Raw genomic sequence first — 23,556 nt, 5'->3', positions numbered from 1 at the left:
CCTTACGTACAAACTTGTTGATAGTGGATGAGATTTCCTTTTTATTCTGTGGTCTCGGAGATATTTGAATGTTCCCAGACGCAGCTTAACCAAATGTCACAACGCCACAGTTAGTGAGGTTTCCTTTAATGTCGTTGTATTTGGAGACAAGATTTGGTTAAGGGTTTTGGTATTAATGTTTGCAATGGACAAAAAGTATCACCGCACGAACACCAGCAAAAGAAAGAACTGATGTCGGAAAAATTCCCTTTCTTGCGTAATATCTTACGTAATCAGTCAATCTGAGAGTATATTTCTCATGGAAGTTAACTTGTCTTGAATTTTGCCTTGTCTTATCCCATACTCTGGCCAGCACTGCACCTTGGAATTTGCGCCTGTACACGACTCTGTTGTAGATGGACGCTTATACTTAACGTTTAGCGTAAAAAGAATGTATACTCTGATTCTCCTTTCACGCCCCAGCCAGTATAGAATCAAATACACACTCCAGCTAGCGTATTCATCTTTTATCTGTATGTGCTTTAGTGTAGTTTGTCCGAGGTATTCCAACGAGGGTCGTGTCTACGTCGATTTTCCATTGAATAGAATAGGGGCAGTTAGAGATGCTGGCTCAACGTCGTTGCCATAGAGAATTCTGTTTCATTACCCTCAAGTATATTTGTAGTCACTCACAATATCAAAATTGCCGTACTTAATTATTACTATTTCATTGCTAAGTGTGGTGATGGTTGTTAATTAATTATCACTATACGCGTTCTCAGATTTACCCAGTAAATATTCCATCAAAGCTCATTTATGGATTGTATACAGTACCACAATACTTTGGTCTACAATTATTTTACACCGGTTACGGCTATAACTTTAAAACTAAGAGTATCATCATCGTTTGGTTTAAAAAAAATAAATACTTGATATAATATCTCTCTCACTTTTGAATCACCTTGGTTAACGTAATATTAGTCCCGTGTTTACGCCCACACCGTAGAAAACCCTCCATTAGAATTGGAATTCACCGTCCAAATGTTATTGAATAACTTACCTCCACCTCCATTTCCACCCACACTAATCCCATTGTCGATTCCACCAAACCCGAACGTTGTTGACGATCCATTTTCCTGAGATCTGGTTGTCGTTTCGGGTGTTTGAAACCCATTGTAAAATCCGTCATTGCGTGTCCCCGACCCACTATCTGGGTTACCATTATTGAACAAAGAAGGTTGTTGTTGCTGCTCAAACGGATTGAATAAATCCACCAATGGAGCAGGTCCGCCATTTTTATTATTATTAGTATTGTTATTGATATTATTGTTTACTGTAACAGTTGGACTCATCAAAGAATGATCAAAGCGACCTTTCATAGGAGACGGAGCTTGTTGCAGTGGCTGTTGCGCCATATATTGATTGAATTGTTGGTTTTGGTAAGAAAACTGCTTATATTCAATTCTTCCGTTATTATTGTCGTTGATGTTGCTGTTAATAGCACCTGGGTTATGAACATTATTTAACCCATTATGATAATTTTGGTTATAAATTGGTTGGTGATGGTGATGTTGTTGTTGTTGATACCGATACTGTTGTCCTTGAATATTATTAATATTATTATTATTATTATTATTATATCTTCTCTTATTCTGATGATGAAACCGTCTTTTCATCACATAAGGTGAAGGTTGATTCTGAGACTCAATGGTCAATTTTTCAATCACGTCAAATTGATCAATAAACAGCAGTTCAATGATTTGTCTTTTAGGGTACATCATGATATCTATGATAATGATATACTCTCCTTTATAAATATATATGAATGCTTATCAACCCAAACAAATAAAAAAATAGCAAAATAAATTTATCAGTAATAGTCACGAATCTCTAAAACCCCATACAAATATCTCTAACAATACTAGAATATAAAAACTCTTCTTCAAAAGAAAGCAATAAAGTAGTAGCAGTGATAGTAGTAGTAGTCGTATTTGACTAGTATTTTTTTACACCACTAATGAGAAGTGAACCTTTTAAGAAGACAAAACGTTAGGAGAAACCGGGGTCATCAAGTATAATTAACTTTGTTAACTCATGATGATTATTTTTTCTTTAACATTTTTCTTTTTTCCCTCGCCGATTAGATGGTAGCGCCGGTTTGGTGTTTGTCTAACTAAAGTATACGTTATAGTGCTACAAACTAAAATGTGTATATTATATTATTGATAAGTAACTATCGATTGATTGAATGAATGCGTGCATTTTTGTAAATCACCGTTTCTTCTTTTGTTTGATTTCATCATCATTTGTAGGATGTAACTTGATCTGTGTTGGGAAATCCGGTCTGTTGCCCATGTAACCCTGTGCCCAGTCATAACCAAATGCATAAGCAAAAATAGACCCTGTTCTATTAAAGGCTGTGGCAGTAATTGGACCAGGTAATTGAGGGAATACCTTCAACTTCTGCTTGGCATCTTTATCCCAGAAACAGAAAATACCATCAGATCCAGCAGTGGAAAACGTTCCATATATTGGATGGAATGCAATACTATTCACAGCATAAACGTTATTAATATTGTTTTGAGTTTTCCGATGACATCTAAATGAAAATCCAAATTTACTATGTTGATTTTCATCAATAAAATAAATAGAACATCGACCTTCAATTGATCCAATTGCATATCCATCTCCACTTGGATAACAACAAATAGATCTGGTTTGCCATTTTAAAGGTGATTGAACTTGTTTAAACACTTGTTGAGGATTATTTAAATCAATCACACTAATATGCTTTTCAGCACAGGCAGCCACAAGTAATTTCCCACTGGTATCCATAGCATAAACTCTTTCAGGTAATGTGACCGTCAGAATTGGTTGAGGTGATCTCATATCCCAGTATCTTAAAGTCTTATCCCATGATCCACTGACAACCACTGGCATATTAGTAGGTCCACATTCAACAAACCTAACAGATCTAACTGGTGCATCATGTACTCCAATTTGATTGGCTTGTTGTGTTTGTAAATCGAAAAGTTTCACTTGTTTATCAGCTCCTCCAGAGACAACTTTAGTACCATCTTTAGACCATTGTGCCGAAAACACAGGTCCATCGTGTTGATAAAGTGCACGTCCTTGTGTTTGTCCATTGGGACTAATCTCATATATACGAACTTTATGATCCCAACTAGCAGCTGCTAGAAGTTCTTGTTGAGGTGAGAATGAAAGATCGGTAACGGTATCTTCTGGACCATTTTGGACAGTTATATCATTGATCAACTCCTGACCTGTGGCAGCAGACCCTCCACCAGCACCGGAGTTGGGTAATACCAAGGACATTCTTATTATTGTTGTGAATACAATCAATGGATTTAGCAATACGGTACTTTGATGTTTATAACTTGATGAGGTTTACAGTTAAAGTCGTGTGAACACCAATTAATATATATATAACCAACAGACTAGTTTTAGTCTAACATAATTACAATTGATTAATAAAATTATGAATGGTTGTACGTTAAAGTTACTTCTCTAAAATGAGTTTGGTTATAGCTTTGAAATCATATATATATATATGTCTATACCGATACTAAATAGAATCCAATAGTTTAGAGTCGTGTATACCTTACCATGGTAGCCCCGCGCCTCTTTAAGGTTACTATGATCACTATCATAAGCTACTGAATCCCTTGAAGATCAGTACTTTATGGCCACCAGAGATGAGTACTGTTGTAGTTGAAACTGATGAAGATGATATTCTTGTATTGAGATACAACGCGCCTCCTCCTCATCTACGCCACCAATCAGATAAAGAAGAGCATACAGGATATTTGAACAACACATATATAGATTGGAGTACTGAATCTCATAAGCAAAACTCCCCCAAAACAACAGCCACGATATGGATAGTACTTATAGTACTGTCATTTGCCATTGGATACATCACATTATTTGCTGACTTAGTACTGGTTTGGCTTCATGATTTCAAAAAGGGTATATGTGTACTAAAGGCTCTGCGACATGAAGATGCTAACGAACTTGACCATCCTTCAAGACATTGGTCAATATTCCATCCATATCTGACATGTGAAGATACCAATTGGAAAACGTGGTCACAGTTTTTCTTCAATTCCAATATTGCTCCCATGAACTTCTTTTTATATGTCATTGGAGCTTTGTCAATGGCTCTTTTAGGGCTGATATTTGTTAAAAAAGCAAAAGTCCCCATTAGAGAGAGTGGGATTCCAGAGATCAAATTGATAATAAGCGGGTTCAAGTATAATGAAGATTATTTAAGTTTGCATACGTTTGCTATGAAAAGTTTAAGTTTGATTTTGGTCGTGAGTTCTGGACTTTGGTTGGGGAAAGAAGGTCCTTTAATTCATATTTCAAGTTGTATTGTACTGGCTTCTTATTACATCTTTGTGAAAGATACCAATGAAGCAACATTACGTGAATTAATTAGCGCTGCAACTGCAATGGGGATAGCAGTAGCTTTCAATGCTCCAATTGGCGGAGTCCTTTTCATTATTGAATTAATACCAACATATTTTTCACCAGTTAAAGTTATGTGGAAAACTTTCATTAGTTCTACTATATCAGTTTTGATTTTGATCCAATTTAAAATCTTTACTGGCAATTTTTTTGAAGAGGATTTGTTTGATGTTAAGTTTGGGAATGTCAGTTGGTTATTTATGGAAATTATTCCCTTCATCATATTAGGAATTCTTGGTGGATTCTATGGATATGCTTTTGTTTTTTTAAATCGTTATTTTAAAGGAAAGAGGAAGACTCTTTACGCTTATTTAAGGACACGTTTCCCAGCAATTGACCCTTCAATAATGGAAATAGTATTGGTGATCATTATAACCACTATAGTGGCTTACCCTATTCAATTGAGCAAAGTAACACTAGATTCGTTATTCAATATGATGGCAACCAGTTGTACAGAAGATTCACCTTTATTTATTTGTCATCAAAAACTATTAGCACCAAAAGTATTGTACATTAGCATCACAGGGTTCTTATTGTCTAGTTATACCTTTGGTATTGATCTTCCTGGTGGTGTTCTTATGCCTTCATTAGTTATTGGAGCTTGTTCTGGTAGATTAATAGGGATTGCCAGTCAAAGTATTCAATCCAGATTGATTAATGAAACAACTTGTACTGCTAAATCATGTCTTATTTCTCCTTCATCTTATGCGGTTATTGGAGGTGCTGCGTTCTTAACAGGAATTACCAAACTTACCATTAGTGTAGTGGTTATCATGTTTGAGTTAACAGGTGCTGTTTCCTATGTTCTTCCTATTATGTTGGCAGTGATGACTCTGAAGTTTGTCAATGATTGGCTAACCAATGAAAACATCTACAATGCCACTCTCAAATATGATTTCAATAATGGAGAGCAAGTCTCTCAGAATCAAGTGAATGAAGGGAAGGGAAGTGGTCTTGTTCAATTTGATAATGCGGTAACTATGCTTCGAAACAAATTGCCAGATTTACCAATTTTACAAGTAATGATACCAACAGAATTAACCAAATGTATTCATTTGGTTGGAGATTGGAAAACTTGTCAGCAATGGATTGAATTCATACATGATGACAATCATGAAGGGTATCCTGTGATATTCAGCAAAGACAAACCCATTTCCTTAGGGTATGTCAATAAAGTTGAACTTCTTCTTGCACTAAATGATACTTCGGGCAGCATTGTGCAATTCCAATTAAAGAACTCGCTCAAAGTTAAAAAGGAAATTATAATACCAACTCCAAGTATCACTATTCCTATAAGTGTTCAAAAGAGTGAATTGAGTCTTTCGGATCAATGTCCAATGATAACAGTGATTGAGATCTTTGAGAAAATGAATATAAATTATCTTATATTTAATGATTCCCAAGGTTGGATGATAGGATTCATTGACAGGTTTATTTTGGCTAATCTTATTGAGACGGAATTTAGTTCATTACATTATTCTATTCATTCAACTGACTTTGATATCGAGGAAGTAGAAGAAGAATCTGAGAGGGTCAAGCATTTGCTAAGACCTAAGGCTAATCTGCAGTTGATAACATAACATACCGAATAATAGTTTAAATAGTATTTATACTTACACTGATAGACTTTATAAGCGGATAAATATTTAGCCGAATTGGCATCGGAGATAAATTCAAATTATGTCCGATCATAGTTGGTTAGATAACTATAAGATGTGCTCTTTAAAGTATCAATCTCCATGGATCGACCACCTAATGGAACGATTCTATTGGATGACAGCATACCCTGGGACATCAGCAAAGGCGACGTGATAGGAATCGATACCCAATTTGTTAATGTGGGTAATCAACTCTTTAGAGGATTCAAGTTGATCCCCCATGGGCTCCATCTATTCCATTATTCCAGAAACGACATGAGATACGGAACATGGTTTGAATGCAATGAAGGCGACGTTTATTTGGCTCGATGGGATCTGCTGCTTGAGGAGATTAAGTTGGTTGATCTTAAAAATGAACCATTAAACCTCACCAAGGCACTAGATAAGATCGCACAGTACTACGGAACCGTGATGATGGGGTATCCAGAGGACACTACAACATGGCACCAATTGATTGGGTATATGGACAACATAGAGGTGTTACAGATCTTTCTTCCTGAAGACTATGAAGTCACGACATCAACGTCGTCTTTTGAAGAGACCATGATATTAGAAGAGACACTAGCTGGTACCCATCCTAACAGTAGTACAGGCAATAGTTCTTCGCATGACCACATTAAATATACCGTTGTGCAATTCAAAAAGAATAGATCAACGGATATCAACACTATAACCAAGGATTACTTGGATAAGTCGTGGTATATAGAGGAATTGTATGGTCAAGATGTTGAGTTACTATTAGCAGAATTACAATTGGCATTTGTTAACTTCATAGTGCTTGCCAACTTTTGTTCTGGGTATCAATGGATTCAAATCATCAAACTTATACTGATGTCACCTCAATGGATTGGACGACGGCTTTCGTGGTTTGTCAAGTTGCTTCAACTACTAGTGTCCCAATTACGTAAGATTCCGCCGGAATATGTTTTTGGTGAGGATTCCATTATCAATACTCAGTCATACATTGAGGCAATGGAGAACATAGTACAAGACATCATCCCATCATTAGAGGGTTCATGTTGTGGACGGATGAAAATGAAAGGGGCTATCCTTGAAACGTGGAACCAGGTGATTGATATCAATAACGAACGGTTTTCAATCGATCTAACTCGGTTAACTCCATCCATTGATGATAATGATGAAGATGCTCCCCAAATAGTGCACACATAAACATACAGTATTCATGACTACTTTTGTTATTATGTCTATGTACAGTAATTACTATTATTATGATGTATCAGATGTCATAGCTCTCTTGAGCATACGTTTCTTAGACCGTTCTTTAAACACTTTGAATCGTTTCAAATATTTCTCCTTCTCTTCTAATGGGATAGTCTTCCCATTGTATAAACTGACTCCACTCTTTAACATGTCAGATAGTTGTTGTTTGTACTTTTCCTTTTCTAGTAACGACAAGTCTCGCCAAGCTTGTCCTATCGCTCTCCTGGCCTCTGTAGTGCTTAGATGCTTGTATTTAGGAGTGTTTAGTTGTACGTAGTAGTTCCATGCATGAACTGCTTTCAAGCCAGAAGGTTCCAATGAGGTCTTGGATTTGGATGGTTTCTTAGTACTATTACTATTGGTACCACTACTGGAACCACCACTGGAGCCAATACATTCTTCACCAATATCTTGGTCAACTTGTGGGACTTCCTCTGTATTCTCCACCACTTCTCTCATTTGCTCCGTATACAAGTCCTCAATCTCTCGTGCAGCCTTAGCCTTCTTAGTTGCATTCTTAACTTTAGGTATACTACTTTTAGTCAATGATTTCACCCAAACATCAACAATCTCACTCTGTATCCTACTTAGGGGCCATTCTTCAATGTTGGACTCATCAACCTGTTCCTTGATGCACTCATTTAACTTGGTCTCAGTGAAATCATATCCATAATGCGTCTTGGGTATAATAAACCATCCATAATTGGTGTTCACGCCGTAGAAACTAGAGGGCTCCAAATTTATATCTGTTACCTTCTTGTATCCCCTTTGGAACTGAATAAGTGAAGAGTTTGGTCTGGTGCAAAGTGTAGAATGTCGTAAAGTGACTGTGGGTTTGGCTGAGATGACTTTAGGTTGCACTGAGATCACACGACGTAGAAACACCGGCCATCGAGTGTAGGATATCATATTATTGTTGTTGTTGTTGTTGTTATTATTATTGCCCTTAGCGTATAACGTTACTGTATCGGATATGAATCGGTCCCTAATCCTTGCCCGTCATCCAAATAGTCATCGGAACAATAATTACTTAATGTGACTTAACTATACGGTGAAACCAAAATCCGATCCGATCGGGATGTGAATTTAGTTTTGTGTAGTCGCGCTAATCTGAAATTTCCAATTTGCGAACGGCGCTACCATGTCAATAAGATGTGGCCGCATGTCTCAGGTACACGACCCATTCTAGATGCTGATGATAATAACCTCTATGACTTTCTTAATAAGACAAATAAATACTTTCAACTTTTCATTTTAAAAAGGTTTGATACTCTTTAAGGGTACGGTGCTGCAGTCCTTCATACAAAGAAGCGCTACAACAATATCCATACATATTGTAAGAGACGTAACCAAAGGCAAACGATTCAAGTAAGGCGCACAGTCCAAGCAAGAGCCAAACGAAGATCGAACACGGAAGTTCCGAGAAAGAAGATCGAAAGGAAGAAAAAAGGTAAGAAGGAAAGAAGCAGATCTTGAGCAGACTGTGATATATTTTACAGGCGTTATTTGAGCCTGTTGCTTCAGCTATTTATTTCTTTACTAATCAGCACTATAAATATGGAGAACTTAACATCATCACCAATATTTTCTCCTACACAACTTGTGGCATTCCCTGAAGAAATCAATGGCTCAATTCATAACCTGAAAATAAATGATAATGGAGGTATCCTGGCATTTCTACCGCAACTTCCGGAGAAACCCACAGTACAAGCAAGTACTGTGGAAGTTTATATAATACCAACTGAGAAAACATTATTTGTCCAGGGATTTGACGTTAATGAATATGCTGATCGACCTCCAGCTTTACTTAGAGGCTGTCTATATATAAGAGTCCTTAAACCAACAAAGATAAGGTCTATTGAATTGCTGTTTCGAGGAGTTCAAAGAACTGAATGGCCCGAAGGTATACCCCCAAAAAGAATTACCACTACGGAAAATAATGAAATATTGAATCATACTTGGCCCTTCTATCAACCCACAGGTCCTCCACTTCCTAATAATGGAGCTGATATGTTTCAGGAATTGGCTAATCATCATGACGATAGTCATGGGCTGGACCGTGGTGATGGAAGAAGATACTCAGGCTCAGGTTTACGCCCTTCAATGTCTTCAACCTCAATTCTGTCTGAACTTAGTGGAGGAAATTTCCTCACCAGAGCATTATCTCCTGTGGGATTTGTGAAAAGAGCAGCATCACCTTCCTTTGGAAGTTATAACGACCATGAATCTGATCCTGCTATAGGAACTTTTGTACGTGGTGATTATATTTATAATTTTGAACATCCATTACCTCCATCTGTTCCAGAATCATGTAAGGTTGCCTTTGGTGAGGTTTCATATGAACTATTAGTCAACGTTCAACGTCCAGGAGCATTCAAATCCAACCTTCAAGGTCGAATGTCTATTGATGTTGTCCGAACTCCAAGTGACATGAACCAAGAAGAAATAGAACCAATTGTCATCAGTAGAGATTGGGAAGATCAATTAAAATATGAAATAGTTGTTGGAGCAAAATCAATTATTTTGGACACTTATATGCCCATGGCATTCCGGTTCATTCCTCTTTGGGGTAAAGTCCAATTACATCGAATAAGAGTTTATCTAACGGAGAATTTGGAGTATTATTGCAATAATGAAAAAGTCCACAGAATAGAGCCTCAACGGAAATTCCTTTTACTTGAACATAAGGCTGCAAAGGGTAAGTCTATATTGACAAAGAGTGGAGGATTAGTTGAAGAAAATTGTGATGACGATGATGAAGTATTACCAAGGGAATTGGAGTTTCAATTATATGTTCCTAAAGATATTGGTGATAAATCTAAAGTCCCTCTTCATCCAGATACTTCAATTACAAATATCCAATCCCATCATTGGATCAAAATCTGCCTAAGGCTTTCCAAACCTGATCCTGATAATAGTGAAAAACGTAAACATTATGAAATCCTGATTGATCTGCCTATAAGAGTACTTTCTCCATTGGCTGCGCATTCAAATACTATTTTACCAGCATATGATGATTTCATTCCTCCGATATTTGATACTGTTGCTGCTCCTATTTCACCTTTGATGTCACCTGGTGTTACTCCAATTGATGCAACTTTGCTTTCTCAATTATCTCATACATCTTTAGACCAATTGGCTATTGAACGTCGTTCAGGTGGAAGTACTCCTATTTCATTCACCCATATAAAGAATTCTGCCACTGATGAATTTAGAGATCCAGATATGCACTTGAATGCTAATTTGTATCATCCAGCTTCATTACAAAATCTCTCAGAGATGTCTTCACCTCAAGCAACACCTCATCCTGATACATTTGTGTCTCCCGTGTCTTCACCTTTAATACGACCTATTCATTTATTACGACGTCCAAGTTATAGTCCTCCTCCATTTGAAGCTGATACTCAACCTCCTTCCATAGATGAAGTGGAAGCTTTACCTCCTGCTTATGAAGAAAATGAATTGTCTCTTTCACCTTTGAGAATTGATATTGGAAGAGGAAGACCTCGTTCTTCCACTACAGATTCTCTTGAAGTGCCGTCACCATCAAATAACGGTGGTAAGAAGGGTATGTCTGTTAAAGATATGCTTTTCCGTCAATTTGATAATACTTCCAGCAAAAGCCGTGAACGGACCCGCTCTACTGAAAATGGAGGTAATGGTAGAAACAGAAGTGGATCAAATTCAACACTTTTAAGTCGAAAGGAATTGGCTAGTAAGGTTCGTCATAAAACACCGACACATGAAAATAATAATGATAATGATCTTGGTGTACTGCAAACTCAAAATGGTTCATCAACAGCTACAACGAGTTGTAGAACATCTGAAGAAGAAACTACCACCACTACTACTACTGGATCAACTCGAAATTCATTATGTTCTTCAATCAACAATTCTATTGGAGCAACATCTTTAGGTAGTTCAAATAGTGGTCGAGATAGGCCTGCTATTAAGGTGACATCGCCCCAAGGTCATAGTATAAATGAAGAACCAGAAAGATCACTGTATTATCCAACTCCAGGGTCTCCATTAATAACACCACCTGAAGAGGATGATCTCACCGATATACCAAGTGCAATCGTACCCCCACCTAAGATGAGGGCCCTTTCACCAATCAGAGGTCCACAGCAGCAACATCGTTCACCATCTAGAAGGTCTTCTGGATCTTCAATTATTTCTACGGCTACAGATATACCAGTTGAACTCACACTCCCATTATTGGCAATGTCTACTTCCTCATTAGGACAACCATCTGCTTATAATGTCAATGTTGCAGGCATGAACCACATGAACGGGTCGATAACGTCCTTGGGCCCTCTAGATAATCATCGCAGACTATCAGCTCTTGACGACCTTCAACAACCTCAAGATGATAAGACTACCACGCACTTATCACCGTTTGGAAGGTTTAATTTCCTGTATGGAGCAGCAGGGTCAAAGAATAATAATAATAGACATATCCCACCAGAAGCAGACGATAGTGAGGATGCTAGTACCGTAGGTGGTTCTAGTATGATTGTCAGCAACAGTGATGTTGAAGATGGTACAGAATCCACTAATGGTACAATTAAAGAAGCAACCATTGGAAGAGGTAAAAGTACTTGTTTTGGAGTTATTGATAGAAATGCAAAACATTCTAACATTGTTCTAGGAGGTGGTTAAAATAAATAAAATTAATTGGCATAGTTACATAATTATATTATTTCTCAACTAAGTTACCTTCACCATCAACTTCCAAATGACCCAACCATTCATATAAAACTCCCAAATCTCTATTGGCGTATTGAGGTCTATCACAAGCTCTATCATACCAATGACGACCAATATCACCCAAATAAAGAAATCTATTATTGGCTTTAGCACATTCAGTAGCCAATACCAAATCTTTACGAGTTAATTTGGTGACAAATCCACCTTCATAATTATCATCAGCAGGTAGTTTCATTTCTTTAGGGTAAACTCCAGGAATAGGACAATTATCAACACTGGCCCAAGATTTACCTGTCAGAACACTCACAAGTTTAGCGTACTCTTTCAAGTCTAAACCAAAGGAGTTGGCCAATTGGAACGAATCAGCTACAGCCAAATTGGTCACGGCCAAAAGATAGTTATTGGATAATTTGGCAGCTAATCCAACACCATGTTTAGAACCACAGGGGAAGATATTTTTACCCATATACCCCAAAAGTTTCCTTAATGGTTCACTAACAGCTTCTTGGTTGGCTCGGGATAACATAAACGAAAGAGTTGCTCTACGTGCACCGGCTGTACCTCCTGAAACGGGAGCATCAATAAAATCAAAATGAGGAAGTTCGGACCGAACATATCTATGAACATCAACAGATGTTGGGATATCAATTGTAGATGAATCAATGAATGTTATACCTTTCCCCAGTTCCAGTCTTGGAGGGTTTGTCAGCTTATAAGTTTCAACCAAATCACTAATTACTCCCTTGACATGCTTACCTTCGGGGACCATTGTAATGATGAAATCCAATTGTGGTTCCACATCGGTGATAAACTCCGGAATCAGCTTTAAAGCCTTCAATTGATGGTTGGTATCAGCCTTAGTCGATGTCACAGAGTCAACAAATGTATTGGCTGCCTTATCATTGGTATCATAAACATATAATCTATCTGTTGGTTCCAAGTTGTTATATATATGTTTTGCCATATGTTGGCCCATTTGACCTAAACCAATAAACCCATACCGAGTTCTATTGATTGTAGATGTAGTTAAAGTCCGAGAGAATCTAAGCATATTGATAATGACAAAACCATTAATATACTTTAAATCAAGGAAACTCTTGCTATTTATATAATGATCCAATTACTCACAAAGTTGCTCTCTATTAACTAGGTTCATTATTACCTTTCCAACTGGGATTATTCTTCCCCTCTTGTCCCCACAACTTTGTACATTTATTCTGGCAACCTGAACAATAGCTACGGGTAGATCTAAAAAGTTATATACTTTACAACTACCGTTTATTATTATCATTATATTTACTCCATACTATAACGGACATTAATCTCCCATGGTTTAACTGAAGTAAATATTGTACCATCATTCATTTTACCCTAAACATCGTATGGTTTATTCCGCTGCTAAGTTGAAAAATCAGAAGATACTTTACCCCAGATTAAACGTGGCGCTACCGTTATCCGCGAATTACCTATTTGAGCGTTACCGCGGCCCCAGGAAATATATCCGGGGAAGTTAACTAGGTGATGAATATTCCATGGAAAGACCTGGCACCAGAGGAACACAGTTTTGCAGGTCAGGAACAACTATATAACAGTGGAAAAAGAGTGGTGTAGATTGTCTAAACAGGAAATCGATACCCGATTTACAACTAGTGGATATAAACAAAATATGATAGCAAAATTTCGTACATACACTTTTTTTCGTACTAATTACATGAATCCAGTAGCTATAATATACTTACATATGTTTTTTATCCATTGGTCACGTAGGTGCACATGCATGGTTAATATTCAATTAAAGGCTACAAAAGCTATATAATCATCTAGGTTATTTATTCAACGCTTTTCATTTGAATGAAGGCTAAGATCATTTACAATACTTTTAATGGCTTACGTAAACTTCCAGCAAGTATAACTTCAAAGATGCAATATTGAATTTTTATCGTCATTTTGTAGTATTCGTTAAATTACTCTATGATATCTCTTTTAGTTTTCCTTTTATAATAATACTTTCAATAATCGAGTAAGGTCAAAAAATTCAACCCCTATAGCGATGATTACACTATTGGCCAGTACCCACAGAGGCTATTATGTAAAACATTAGTAGATTGCCCAAATAGGCAGTCTGTGATTATATTCAATATAGCCACTTATCGCATCGACTTTCCTTGTTAGGTGTGAAGTACGCAATGGTAGGGCCGACGACAAGGTTTAGTAGCTGTAGTCAACCATTTATCTACGTTGAAAGCCTTCTAAGATAACATAAAATAATAATAATAATAATAATAATAATAATAATAATAATAATAATAATAATAATAATAATAATATACAATGAGGTTATCACTCACTCCTTTTGTCCAGTAATGTAATCCCATGATGACCTGTTTGGGTCACACTAGCACAAATAGTAATACAAAAAACCAACAGCCAACAACATCGAATGAGATGCTGGAGTAAATCTATAATCTTGATATGACATGATATGATATAACCTCTAGGCGATGTTATACTGTTGGACTTCAATTTTAATTTAATTGGTATTTTTCTTATTTTTATCCCTTGTTAACGCATAGCTCATTAGTCGCATACTTTAATGATTCTTGTGCTGTAAGCATCAAAGTATCAAATTCATTCCATCTCCATTTCTCTTTCATCAAACTCTTCATGTTGAACTATACCCAAGTAATGTTCCTGTTCCTGGGAATATCCAAGTTCTCCTGTACCATTGGGTGGTGTTGACATTCTATTATAGCCATTTATGACATACAGTTCTGCTTCTTCGGAAGGACTCAAACGGAACCCGGATGTTCCATATTGGTTCTGTATAATTGCCTGGTTAGCACTGGTTGAACTGTACATCGTCAGAGGTAACATATTATTATTGTTGTTGTTCGCGTTACCATATAAACTTTGAGGAGTAGAGGGCATGGCTGTATCTGAATCAGCTCCGCCATCATTAAGATTGGCTGTTGGAGGAGGACGTGGGGTATCAGTATCATTGTTATCATCGATATATGAGTACTCACTAAATGATGTATCTTCGAACTTAACAACCTCTTCTCCATCATCTTTAAGATATGTACGAAGAGTACCCCATGGAGTAAGCTTTATTGAGCCTCCTTGAGGATGAGCATATACTGGCCATTCATTAGAAGTTGTAATTTTCAGTTTCACTTCGTCCAGTATCTCGGGCCTTGTTTTCTTATTGGTCACTTCCTCGTCATCGAACCTTCTTTTTGATGAATTACTATAAGTTAAATGCATCGTGCCAACAATATATACGATACAACTGTTGCTTCTAGTAATTCCGGCAATAATCTCTCAATCTATTCAGTCAACTAGATTAAGTTACGTGCCAAATCGCGTATTAAATATGTGAAACGCTTGAATATTCTATGTAATTTTCTTCAAGAACTGAACCAAGTTAAATAATCTGATCAGTCTCTCTATTCCCTTGGAGTTATAGTAGTGGTAATGGGGAACTATTGTATTCTCTTGGTAGTATTCCACGTCTAGAGTGAGAAAAAAACTGTATCAAGAGCTATGGTCCGTCCGAAAAAGCGATACTCTTTTCGATGAGCAGTGATAAATATATTATATAACGGGAAAGGAAATGTTTAATCGATAAACGAAAATAGTCACAATGAGCCCTATAGTCAAAGTAAAAAAGTATACTGGAATAATACTACTCGTAGTTATCAAGGAAGAAGAAGAAGAAGAAGAAGAAGAAGAAGAAGAAGGTCTACAAACGAAACTTAAAAACCCACACCAGTGGGGGAAAGGTCCCATCATATAGAAAATTATGGTGGTACTAAAACATTTACTTGAAAAAAATAGCGACGGATGGAATACGGGGTTCGGAATAGACTGTAAACTTGTGTATAACTCCCAACTACAGGTCGAGAAAACCAATGGCATGAACCCAAGCCTGGACCCAATGGATAGACGTAACGGGAAATGACACCAATGGACAATCCACAAACCAAAAGCTAAGGCGAACAAAAAAAAACCACAGACAGACTTGCAACTTTGAAGTGGCTTACGTACAGGTTCGTTCCAAAACCAAAAAATGACCAAGCAGTAAAAAAAAATTACCATCGTCGGTACCCGAGCCAGCCAGCCCTGACCATCACAAAACCGTTTGACTATCTTTCTTTTAGTAACCCATTTACAATAGAGTCTATGTTCTGCATTTTGTTAATAGGGCCTACACGATCGTTTTTACTGTACAGGCTTTGGTGCAGACACGAAGAGTTAATATTTGTACAGGTAAGTGAGCTAATAGCAACTTGCGTTGCACGACCTGTATTGCCTTTTTGGTATATCATGTCGGTTTTTTGTGTGCAGGCTATCCTATATATGGGATTATGTAACAGCTTATGTCATGATTGCTGTAAACAAGGCCACCCATGATAATTCACATAAGCGGGGACAGTACGACTACATTTTACTTAAGCTTGCTTGCCACTTTCCACTTTCTATGACTACCAACTCCTACACAGGACGCGTAAGGATGAATGGAGAAAATTTATACTGATCTAAATGAAATGTGTGGTAATAGCTCACGCTACATTACCTTACATCATGAGTTACTTTGAAAAACAAATTGCGTGTGTCTACCATTTCAGGTGGTAGCCAACACTATTATGGAACAAGTGGTAGCTTAATTGAGTAGTAGATGCTGTGGCATCAATATCTAACTATGAGGGGATTTTTCTAAGAACAAGACATTGAATTAATCACTCTCAAGAGTCTTGATTAGGACATAGACCCGTTAAGAACTTAAATGTCGTCCATTGATAAAAAAAATAAAGTCGTTCACTGGTATCGTAAAGTCGCGGGATGAACAGACATTATAATTTCCCATAACCAGGACTAAGCCTTAAGTACAAAGTTGAAAGCATTCAATATTCTAAGTATAGTATCCTTTATTAAGCCCAAGCTAAATGATGCTTGGATCTAAGTATTATGAAATGGACTTATGGCTTCAGTTTTTTATACACGTAATCCAAAGGTGCTTCTGTAGGCGCCTGTTTAAGTATATACAATTGAAGTGTAATAATGTAGTTATAAATAAAGAAGATCTTCAAATGTAGTAGTAGTAGTAGTATTGTTTAAATACTTCTAAACCCGAATTCTATGTCATTTACCTGGTTAGTTTTTGCAATATAACTATGTATTTTACTAGATTCGTGTAGGTGGACGCTGTATTTTCTCTAGGGAAGCGATATTTTATGAAAAATCACTAATAAGAAATGCTCATTCTTAGAGATAATTTTGTTACAACCATTCATTTTATGGCAAAAAGATGCAGACGATTTGGGTAATTGAATATGTTCACGTCTTCGTCTCGTCATGCCCCTTTTTTGTTGTACAAGTTTTACTCTTCCTACTTAGCACTAATGGTCAATCATTACCCAAAATTTAGTTATGCAAATACTAGATAAGCTTAGTATCTTCCTCAATAGTGACGACGTATACGGCCAGCTTTTCCCAGAGATATATAATTATAGATGATTATATCATAATTATAACTCTTCCACTTAAGCCAGCTCAAAACATACTTTTATTAGAACAATCTACGAGTTTCATCCGAAATAGGAATTAACTGTAAGGAGCGATCTTTTCAAATTTGGAAGCATAATTGAACGATGTATTCAATTAAGAATCTATCAACCAGAATAGAAAGTACATTTAATCTGACATAATCGTCTGCCTGAAACAAGATGATATTTTTTAAAGATAACATTAATACATACCTACGTGGAACTGTATATAATAGACCGTGCTACCATTTTCATATGTATCACCGTTGTATGCAAGCTGTGAGCACTGAAACAAACCCGCCTTTATGAAATCGCTCCCGGTGGCCAAGCTGGTTAAGGCGCGAGACTGTAATGAGTTACCTCAGAGTTATCTTGAGATCGGGCGTTCGACTCGCCCCCGGGAGAAATTCAACACGCCATTTTTTTCTAATCCAAAACAATAGCTGTCACTCTATTTATTTTGACACTTCCAATACTGGCTTACGGCACCATAATTGTCATTCTTTTTATATACGTCAGTTATTCGCTTAGGAAGAAGTTAATGGCGGCATTAGCGGATACGATTTAATTAGTTGAGATGTCAGTTAGTTTTAAACAATAACGAAGTGATTTCGTTTGCCGCAATTAAGTCACCTCCATCTGAAATCAGAGTAAGTCATATACTAAAAAAAATTAAATTAGTGGGTGTCCACACAGTGTGACAAGAGAATCTAGATGATATATGGGTATATGGGTATACACTTACAGCCATATGTATCTGATATTAAGTGTATGATAAGACAGCAAAGAACGGGCCACCCAATTTTAGAACCTTCCGCACAAATGGCTCACTACAAGCTTTAGCACTACTTCTATTAGCAATATCACTACTAACATTATCGCTAGTGTAACAGACACAACAAGTGCGACCTTATTGCTGTAGCTACAAAAATAATACTCAATCAACTTACCTACTGCGAACTCTCGACTATATACAGATACCATCTCCGCAAAAGTAATGTCTTGTTTCTTTTTGATGTCAATGTTTAATCCTGTGTGGAGTTTGGCTGATGTTGTGACACCCCTCTTCCCACTTCTCCCCCACTTGGTATGTGAGCGTAACCTGACCTTCATACTGGGGTAATATACGTCTATAAGGACGAAAAAATAAATTCTATGGTTATAAAGCTCAAGGATATCCGTTGATAAATATTCTAGATTTTCTTTTAATTATTATCAACAGTCTAGTCAACAGTTATTATCAATAGTTTTTTATTCGCATATAACTACTGAAGTTGTTACGTTAAATTTTTGCATGATCTTTTAATCTGATTTCAACATGAGTCAAAGGACGACATCTTCAAGGTATGTGCCTCCAACTCCGCACACCAAACCTCCAGCCTATGGAAATCGCTCGTCTTATAATACGCCAGCATCTCCGCCTTATTCACCCCCATCGGAGCTGCTACCCTCGTATTCTCCTGCAGTGGAGTTGTTTGGTACCTGTCTCTGGAAGAATGAGTATCTTACCCCATTTAACGAAAGCAATAAACGGTCATGGGATTTGGTAGTGTTGGAGGTCAATAGCACCCAAGTTAACGTTTACCAGATTACTTCGATATCTCGTAAATTACGTTCTTGCATTTTTGGACTTTTCTTTGAGCTAAACAAAATTGGGCTACAACAAAATCATCAATATCCCAATTCAGTGCCTACTCAACACCAGCAACAACAAACAAATGCAAGTTGTGATTCAGATGATATTTATGACGAAGAAGATTTATCTTATGATGATGCCTGGGGGAATTCTGGTGAAGATTCCACTAATGGAGATTCCTTAGCTCTGAAATTAAGAGCAAAATTATATAAATATAAACATCATGCCCAGTTAAATAAGTTGGATATGTTTTACAAAAGTGATTTATCTGATAATAAGTTACTTTTGGAACCTACACTGGATAGAAGTCGGTTCGAGAAGTTTCAAAAAGATTACACTCTTAAATTGATTGGTTCATTTACTTTCCATCAAATGGCTTTAGGTATCGCTCCAAATATTCATAGCTGCAAAATGACGGATAATGCCACTCATAATCTTATTGATTCAATAACACATGTCAAATATACCAATACCTTGAGAATAAGGTTGGAAACCCGTCAAGCTTTAATTCAATGCTGGTCTTTCCATGCTTTGGTACAATGGTATCGAGCATTTATTGTGGGTAGAGACTTAGCTTCTCCTATTGAAACCAGAGCTTTATCGAAATTCAAGAGTATTCCTACTCGGAGTAATCTGTTGTTGAATGCCACTATTGTGGAAGCTCACATAGGAAGCCGGTATTCCGAGAAAATAGAACAACCACGGGAACAACCACAAGCCGGTACTACTAGTACTAGTGCTACACCTAATATCAGTTCGGGTCGTGGAAGAGCTGAATCGACTTCAGATGGTAGTATTGCAACGTCGGATGTATCGTCTGTGGCCTCATCAGCCTCAATATTTGATGATGAAGCCACAAGTATGAATACACTCCCCACTAATGTTGATGAAGGCGGCGTATCGTCTTATTGTGTCACCATCAATAAAATGCAATTTGTCAACTACGAAAGTAAGTACACTTGTTTGGAGAAACAATACATTGAATCATGTCTTGGAGAATTAAAGATGTTTGAAAATTGGTCAAAGAAATGTCTTACGATACTGAGTGTCAATCTGTTTTATGAATTCTGTACACCCTTTGCTGATGATGATGCATTACTATTCATTAGTCATAGTGTGTTGGATACAAACGTGACTCTTTTGGAGCGAAGGATGCTTCAAGACCCTAACAAAACAAGAATGTGCCGTTCATTTGTGGTTGATCGTAGTGGGTTAGTTAGTGTGGTACGAACTTTCTAGTTTAATGAAGTTATGATTATAGATATAAAGAATTCGGTATTCTTTATAATACAAAAGTTAAAAAGTAAACTGAATTAAAGCATGTATTACCTGATAAGTATTGTACTTGAAAGGATTATCGTACCTACAAGTTGGAAATTGGCAATACCATCAGTGTTCCATATATAAATGTCGTGTGACATCTAAGATAATAGGGGTCCCCCTAATGTCGTCGTTCACGATCCAATACAATTGTGATTACCGTCAATATCATGAGTTTTTCAAATCAAGTCATTCACCGACTGTTATCCCTTCAAGCGTAGAAGGTGGGGTGTGACAGAGGGGAGAATCACAAACACAACACCTGAATTTGGTGGGGTTCAAGCCAAATTGTAAACGACGTGTCTCAACCGTTCAAAGGGCAAGGGAAGTTGCCATCAGTTGTGCCTACTCATCACATTGCAACCAGTTACTTGTTGTTGTAACATGGATTTTCAATACGTAGTGGCAGGTATTGCCACGGCGGTGGCATTCAAGGTTCAGTACGATTCAACCAGAAGACGTCTTGGCCAAAGATCCACTCCTGCGGAATCTGAGACAACTGGTGCAAAAGAAACGCTGGATAAGGTTCCACTCGATCAATAAATCATCAATACAATACATGAAGAGAATGTGTTCTGCTCAGTGTTGTTCATATGCCACCTTCCAAGTAGTTTGATATAGCATCAATAAATGCTTGTTTTGTCTTCCCATCAACAACGATAGACTTCAGCTTGGCAAATGACTTAAGCATAGCAACGGTACTTTGTTTCCAATCTTGATGTTTGAAGCATGATTGTATAATTTCATCTGGCGAAAGGTTCTCTGTGGAAAATGTCTTTTGCACTTGTAATTTAGACTTTTTCACATTTGAAGGAACCAATGAGGGCATATCATTAAGTTCTTGAACTAGGTGTAGTTTGATATCTTTGATTAAATCAAGGATAGTATCATCATTCATGATTAGTTGTCTATTATTTAGGAGGATTTCTTTGAGCTTATCTTCGACCGTTAGATCACATTCAGTAATGTCCATTTGAAGTAAATTGTACTTCATAATCAAATAAAAATAGTTCAATGCCGGATTTGGGAACTCCTTGGGTTCAATGGCATCCATTGAAAAATGGTTGATAAGCTCTTTGAATTTCCCAACTAGTTCATTATCACTACTGCTATACGCAGTGCCTTGGTCAATATAGTCATTAGGGAGTGATCTAACATCTTCTAACCACGGTAATCTCACCATCAAGAACCCCTCGGGGAATCTCAGATCAGAAGGGAATGTGAGTAGTGATGGGATCATTCCATACAAACATGGCGTAGCATTACGCTTATATGGACCGAAAACTAGTGCGAATTTCTTTAGTTTAAGACACTGTTGGTAAAGCGCAGAAAATGTCTTGAACGAATTGGAATAACCTCCACCTAAAGAGTATGATCTAAGCCCGTTGTCTAAATCAGCAGTAACAAATATAGGAGGTACTAAATTATAATATGGTTGGAAATTGGAGATATCTCTGAATCCAAGAAGCTTTAAATATGGTGCATATGATAATGAAACGTTAGTCTTCATTTCATTGTCATCTTCATCATTATTATCATCCAAACTTTCAGTATTATTCTCCTTCATTCTGTTATCGAAAATAGAACTTTTCATGAACGATACCTGTTCATCGTTGAAGTAGATGACTTTCTCTTTTGGTAATTCCAACCCTTTCATCACACTTGCTTCTTCTTCTCTTTGTCTTTGAGATTTCTTATGGTGTTTAGGAGGTAATTCAAGAGGATCACCCAGTGACTCTTTAATTAGTACCGTATCCAAATAAATGGGCTTTAGATGCTCCAGATGGGGATACACATGTTTTGTACGTCTGATGGATTCATGGTTGTATATGGAATACCCCTTAACTGTACATCCAAGATTGCCACCAGTTTCTTCACCATCACTAAGTATAAGATTGCAATTGAATACAATTCGTTTAATCTCTTTCAATCGGAAAATAGAAGCCCGGATTTGTTTGGTAATAGTAGTACTCTTGAACTTATTAGAATTAGCTGATAAGCCATCATACAACAAGTCTTTGAAACCCCTTGAGTTGCTTGAAAGGTAGTCGTTCCTTTTCTTCTTACCATCACTGTCATCATCGTCATCGACCTGAGCTCTCCGTTTCCTATTATTCAAGTAGTTGGTGTTGATAAAGATGTCTTGATAAATACTCATATCAAAGGGGAGTTTTTCACCCAGACTGGGATCGAACTTGTCCAAGAAAATAGGGTCGATATAGTAATAGTTTTGGGAGTAATCATTTATGATTCTCCACATAGATTCTTTATGTTTCTCATCTCCTAACAATGGATTATCGTTACTTGTGAACCAAACCACTTTTTTCAGATTGTATTTCGATTTCTTATTGAGTTCACCCATTAGCTTAGTTAGCAATTTTGGCAACACCGCAGGATCGAACCCAGACAGTTTCTTACTGGGATCATCAGGAATGAAAGCTTTATTAATATCAATTAGTCCGTTACGATGATCATCTAAGAAATCATTTAGTAATTTCATGTTATGGATATTCAAATCCGCTAATCCAAATAGTTTATAAGCATGGGGTACAGAATTGATTGGTTTAACATTGACTTTATTATCCTTAGCCGTAGTACAATTGTATAAATAGATCCCAATTCCTGTCTTTGGCATTGTTATTATCAATTCGGACATCAAATCATTTATTGCCGCTAAGATCTCATATAATTGAGAAGTGCCTTCATTAACGACCACCACCGAGGGTGTCACATCAACAAGGAATACAATCCCCTCCCTTATCTCATATTGCTTAAACGTGTCTTCCGAGTCTTCATTGGACTCATAAACGTACGACATCGTCACCACACGTATAAACTGACTAGGTGGTAGGTGGCTATTCTTTTGCGGTACAAATAAATTCAACCCCAACTTTAGTGGATTTACCATACATACACTCATACGTATATAAACTATTCTTCACTTTATATACTTTAGTATATTCTTTACTAAAACGGTATATTTATCTATTATGCC

The 23,556-nt window shown here is 37.0% G+C and overlaps 10 protein-coding genes and 1 non-coding gene across 11 annotated transcripts; 5 read left to right on the top strand and 6 right to left on the bottom strand.

Annotated features, from left to right (window-relative positions):
* Window positions 1-968: 968 nt before the first annotated feature.
* On the bottom strand, window positions 969-1,760 carry KQ657_004165 (uncharacterized protein; the record flags this gene model as incomplete). The annotated part of the gene is made up of 1 exon (XM_043194847.1): window positions 969-1,760. One exon carries the CDS (start codon window positions 1,758-1,760, stop codon window positions 969-971), a length of 792 nt encoding a protein of 263 aa, XP_043050598.1.
* A 490-nt stretch (window positions 1,761-2,250) lies between these two features.
* Window positions 2,251-3,315, bottom strand: GLE2 (RNA export factor; the record flags this gene model as incomplete). Its single annotated transcript, XM_043194846.1, has 1 exon — window positions 2,251-3,315. The coding sequence occupies one exon, from the start codon at window positions 3,313-3,315 to the stop codon at window positions 2,251-2,253; it is 1,065 nt and encodes a 354-aa protein (XP_043050597.1).
* A 380-nt stretch (window positions 3,316-3,695) lies between these two features.
* On the top strand, window positions 3,696-6,050 carry KQ657_004163 (uncharacterized protein; the record flags this gene model as incomplete). Its single annotated transcript, XM_043194845.1, has 1 exon — window positions 3,696-6,050. One exon carries the CDS (start codon window positions 3,696-3,698, stop codon window positions 6,048-6,050), a length of 2,355 nt encoding a protein of 784 aa, XP_043050596.1.
* A 159-nt stretch (window positions 6,051-6,209) lies between these two features.
* KQ657_004162 (uncharacterized protein) lies at window positions 6,210-7,298 on the top strand (the record flags this gene model as incomplete). The annotated part of the gene is made up of 1 exon (XM_043194844.1): window positions 6,210-7,298. One exon carries the CDS (start codon window positions 6,210-6,212, stop codon window positions 7,296-7,298), a length of 1,089 nt encoding a protein of 362 aa, XP_043050595.1.
* Window positions 7,299-7,355: 57 nt separating this feature from the next.
* On the bottom strand, window positions 7,356-8,258 carry KQ657_004161 (uncharacterized protein; the record flags this gene model as incomplete). Its single annotated transcript, XM_043194843.1, has 1 exon — window positions 7,356-8,258. The coding sequence occupies one exon, from the start codon at window positions 8,256-8,258 to the stop codon at window positions 7,356-7,358; it is 903 nt and encodes a 300-aa protein (XP_043050594.1).
* Window positions 8,259-8,906: 648 nt separating this feature from the next.
* KQ657_004160 (uncharacterized protein) lies at window positions 8,907-12,011 on the top strand (the record flags this gene model as incomplete). The annotated part of the gene is made up of 1 exon (XM_043194842.1): window positions 8,907-12,011. One exon carries the CDS (start codon window positions 8,907-8,909, stop codon window positions 12,009-12,011), a length of 3,105 nt encoding a protein of 1,034 aa, XP_043050593.1.
* A 37-nt stretch (window positions 12,012-12,048) lies between these two features.
* Window positions 12,049-13,110, bottom strand: HPD1 (Hpd1p; the record flags this gene model as incomplete). The annotated part of the gene is made up of 1 exon (XM_043194841.1): window positions 12,049-13,110. The coding sequence occupies one exon, from the start codon at window positions 13,108-13,110 to the stop codon at window positions 12,049-12,051; it is 1,062 nt and encodes a 353-aa protein (XP_043050592.1).
* Window positions 13,111-14,687: 1,577 nt separating this feature from the next.
* On the bottom strand, window positions 14,688-15,323 carry KQ657_004158 (uncharacterized protein; the record flags this gene model as incomplete). The annotated part of the gene is made up of 1 exon (XM_043194840.1): window positions 14,688-15,323. The coding sequence occupies one exon, from the start codon at window positions 15,321-15,323 to the stop codon at window positions 14,688-14,690; it is 636 nt and encodes a 211-aa protein (XP_043050591.1).
* A 2,596-nt stretch (window positions 15,324-17,919) lies between these two features.
* KQ657_004157 lies at window positions 17,920-18,010 on the top strand. Its single transcript has one exon. It is a non-coding gene; the product is annotated as a tRNA-Tyr (tRNA).
* A 913-nt stretch (window positions 18,011-18,923) lies between these two features.
* Window positions 18,924-20,480, top strand: KQ657_004156 (uncharacterized protein; the record flags this gene model as incomplete). The annotated part of the gene is made up of 1 exon (XM_043194839.1): window positions 18,924-20,480. The coding sequence occupies one exon, from the start codon at window positions 18,924-18,926 to the stop codon at window positions 20,478-20,480; it is 1,557 nt and encodes a 518-aa protein (XP_043050590.1).
* Window positions 20,481-21,150: 670 nt separating this feature from the next.
* CAS1 (ATP-dependent DNA helicase) lies at window positions 21,151-23,379 on the bottom strand (the record flags this gene model as incomplete). The annotated part of the gene is made up of 1 exon (XM_043194838.1): window positions 21,151-23,379. The coding sequence occupies one exon, from the start codon at window positions 23,377-23,379 to the stop codon at window positions 21,151-21,153; it is 2,229 nt and encodes a 742-aa protein (XP_043050589.1).
* Between the last annotated feature and the right edge of the window lie 177 nt (window positions 23,380-23,556).

This window comes from Scheffersomyces spartinae, assembly GCF_019049425.1.
Source record: "Scheffersomyces spartinae strain ARV_011 chromosome Unknown scaffold_5, whole genome shotgun sequence".
NCBI classification, from domain to species: Eukaryota; Fungi; Ascomycota; class Pichiomycetes; order Serinales; family Debaryomycetaceae; genus Lizanozyma; species Lizanozyma spartinae.
Note: the sequence above shows the minus strand (reverse complement) of the source record. Positions and strands in the feature narration are given on the sequence as shown.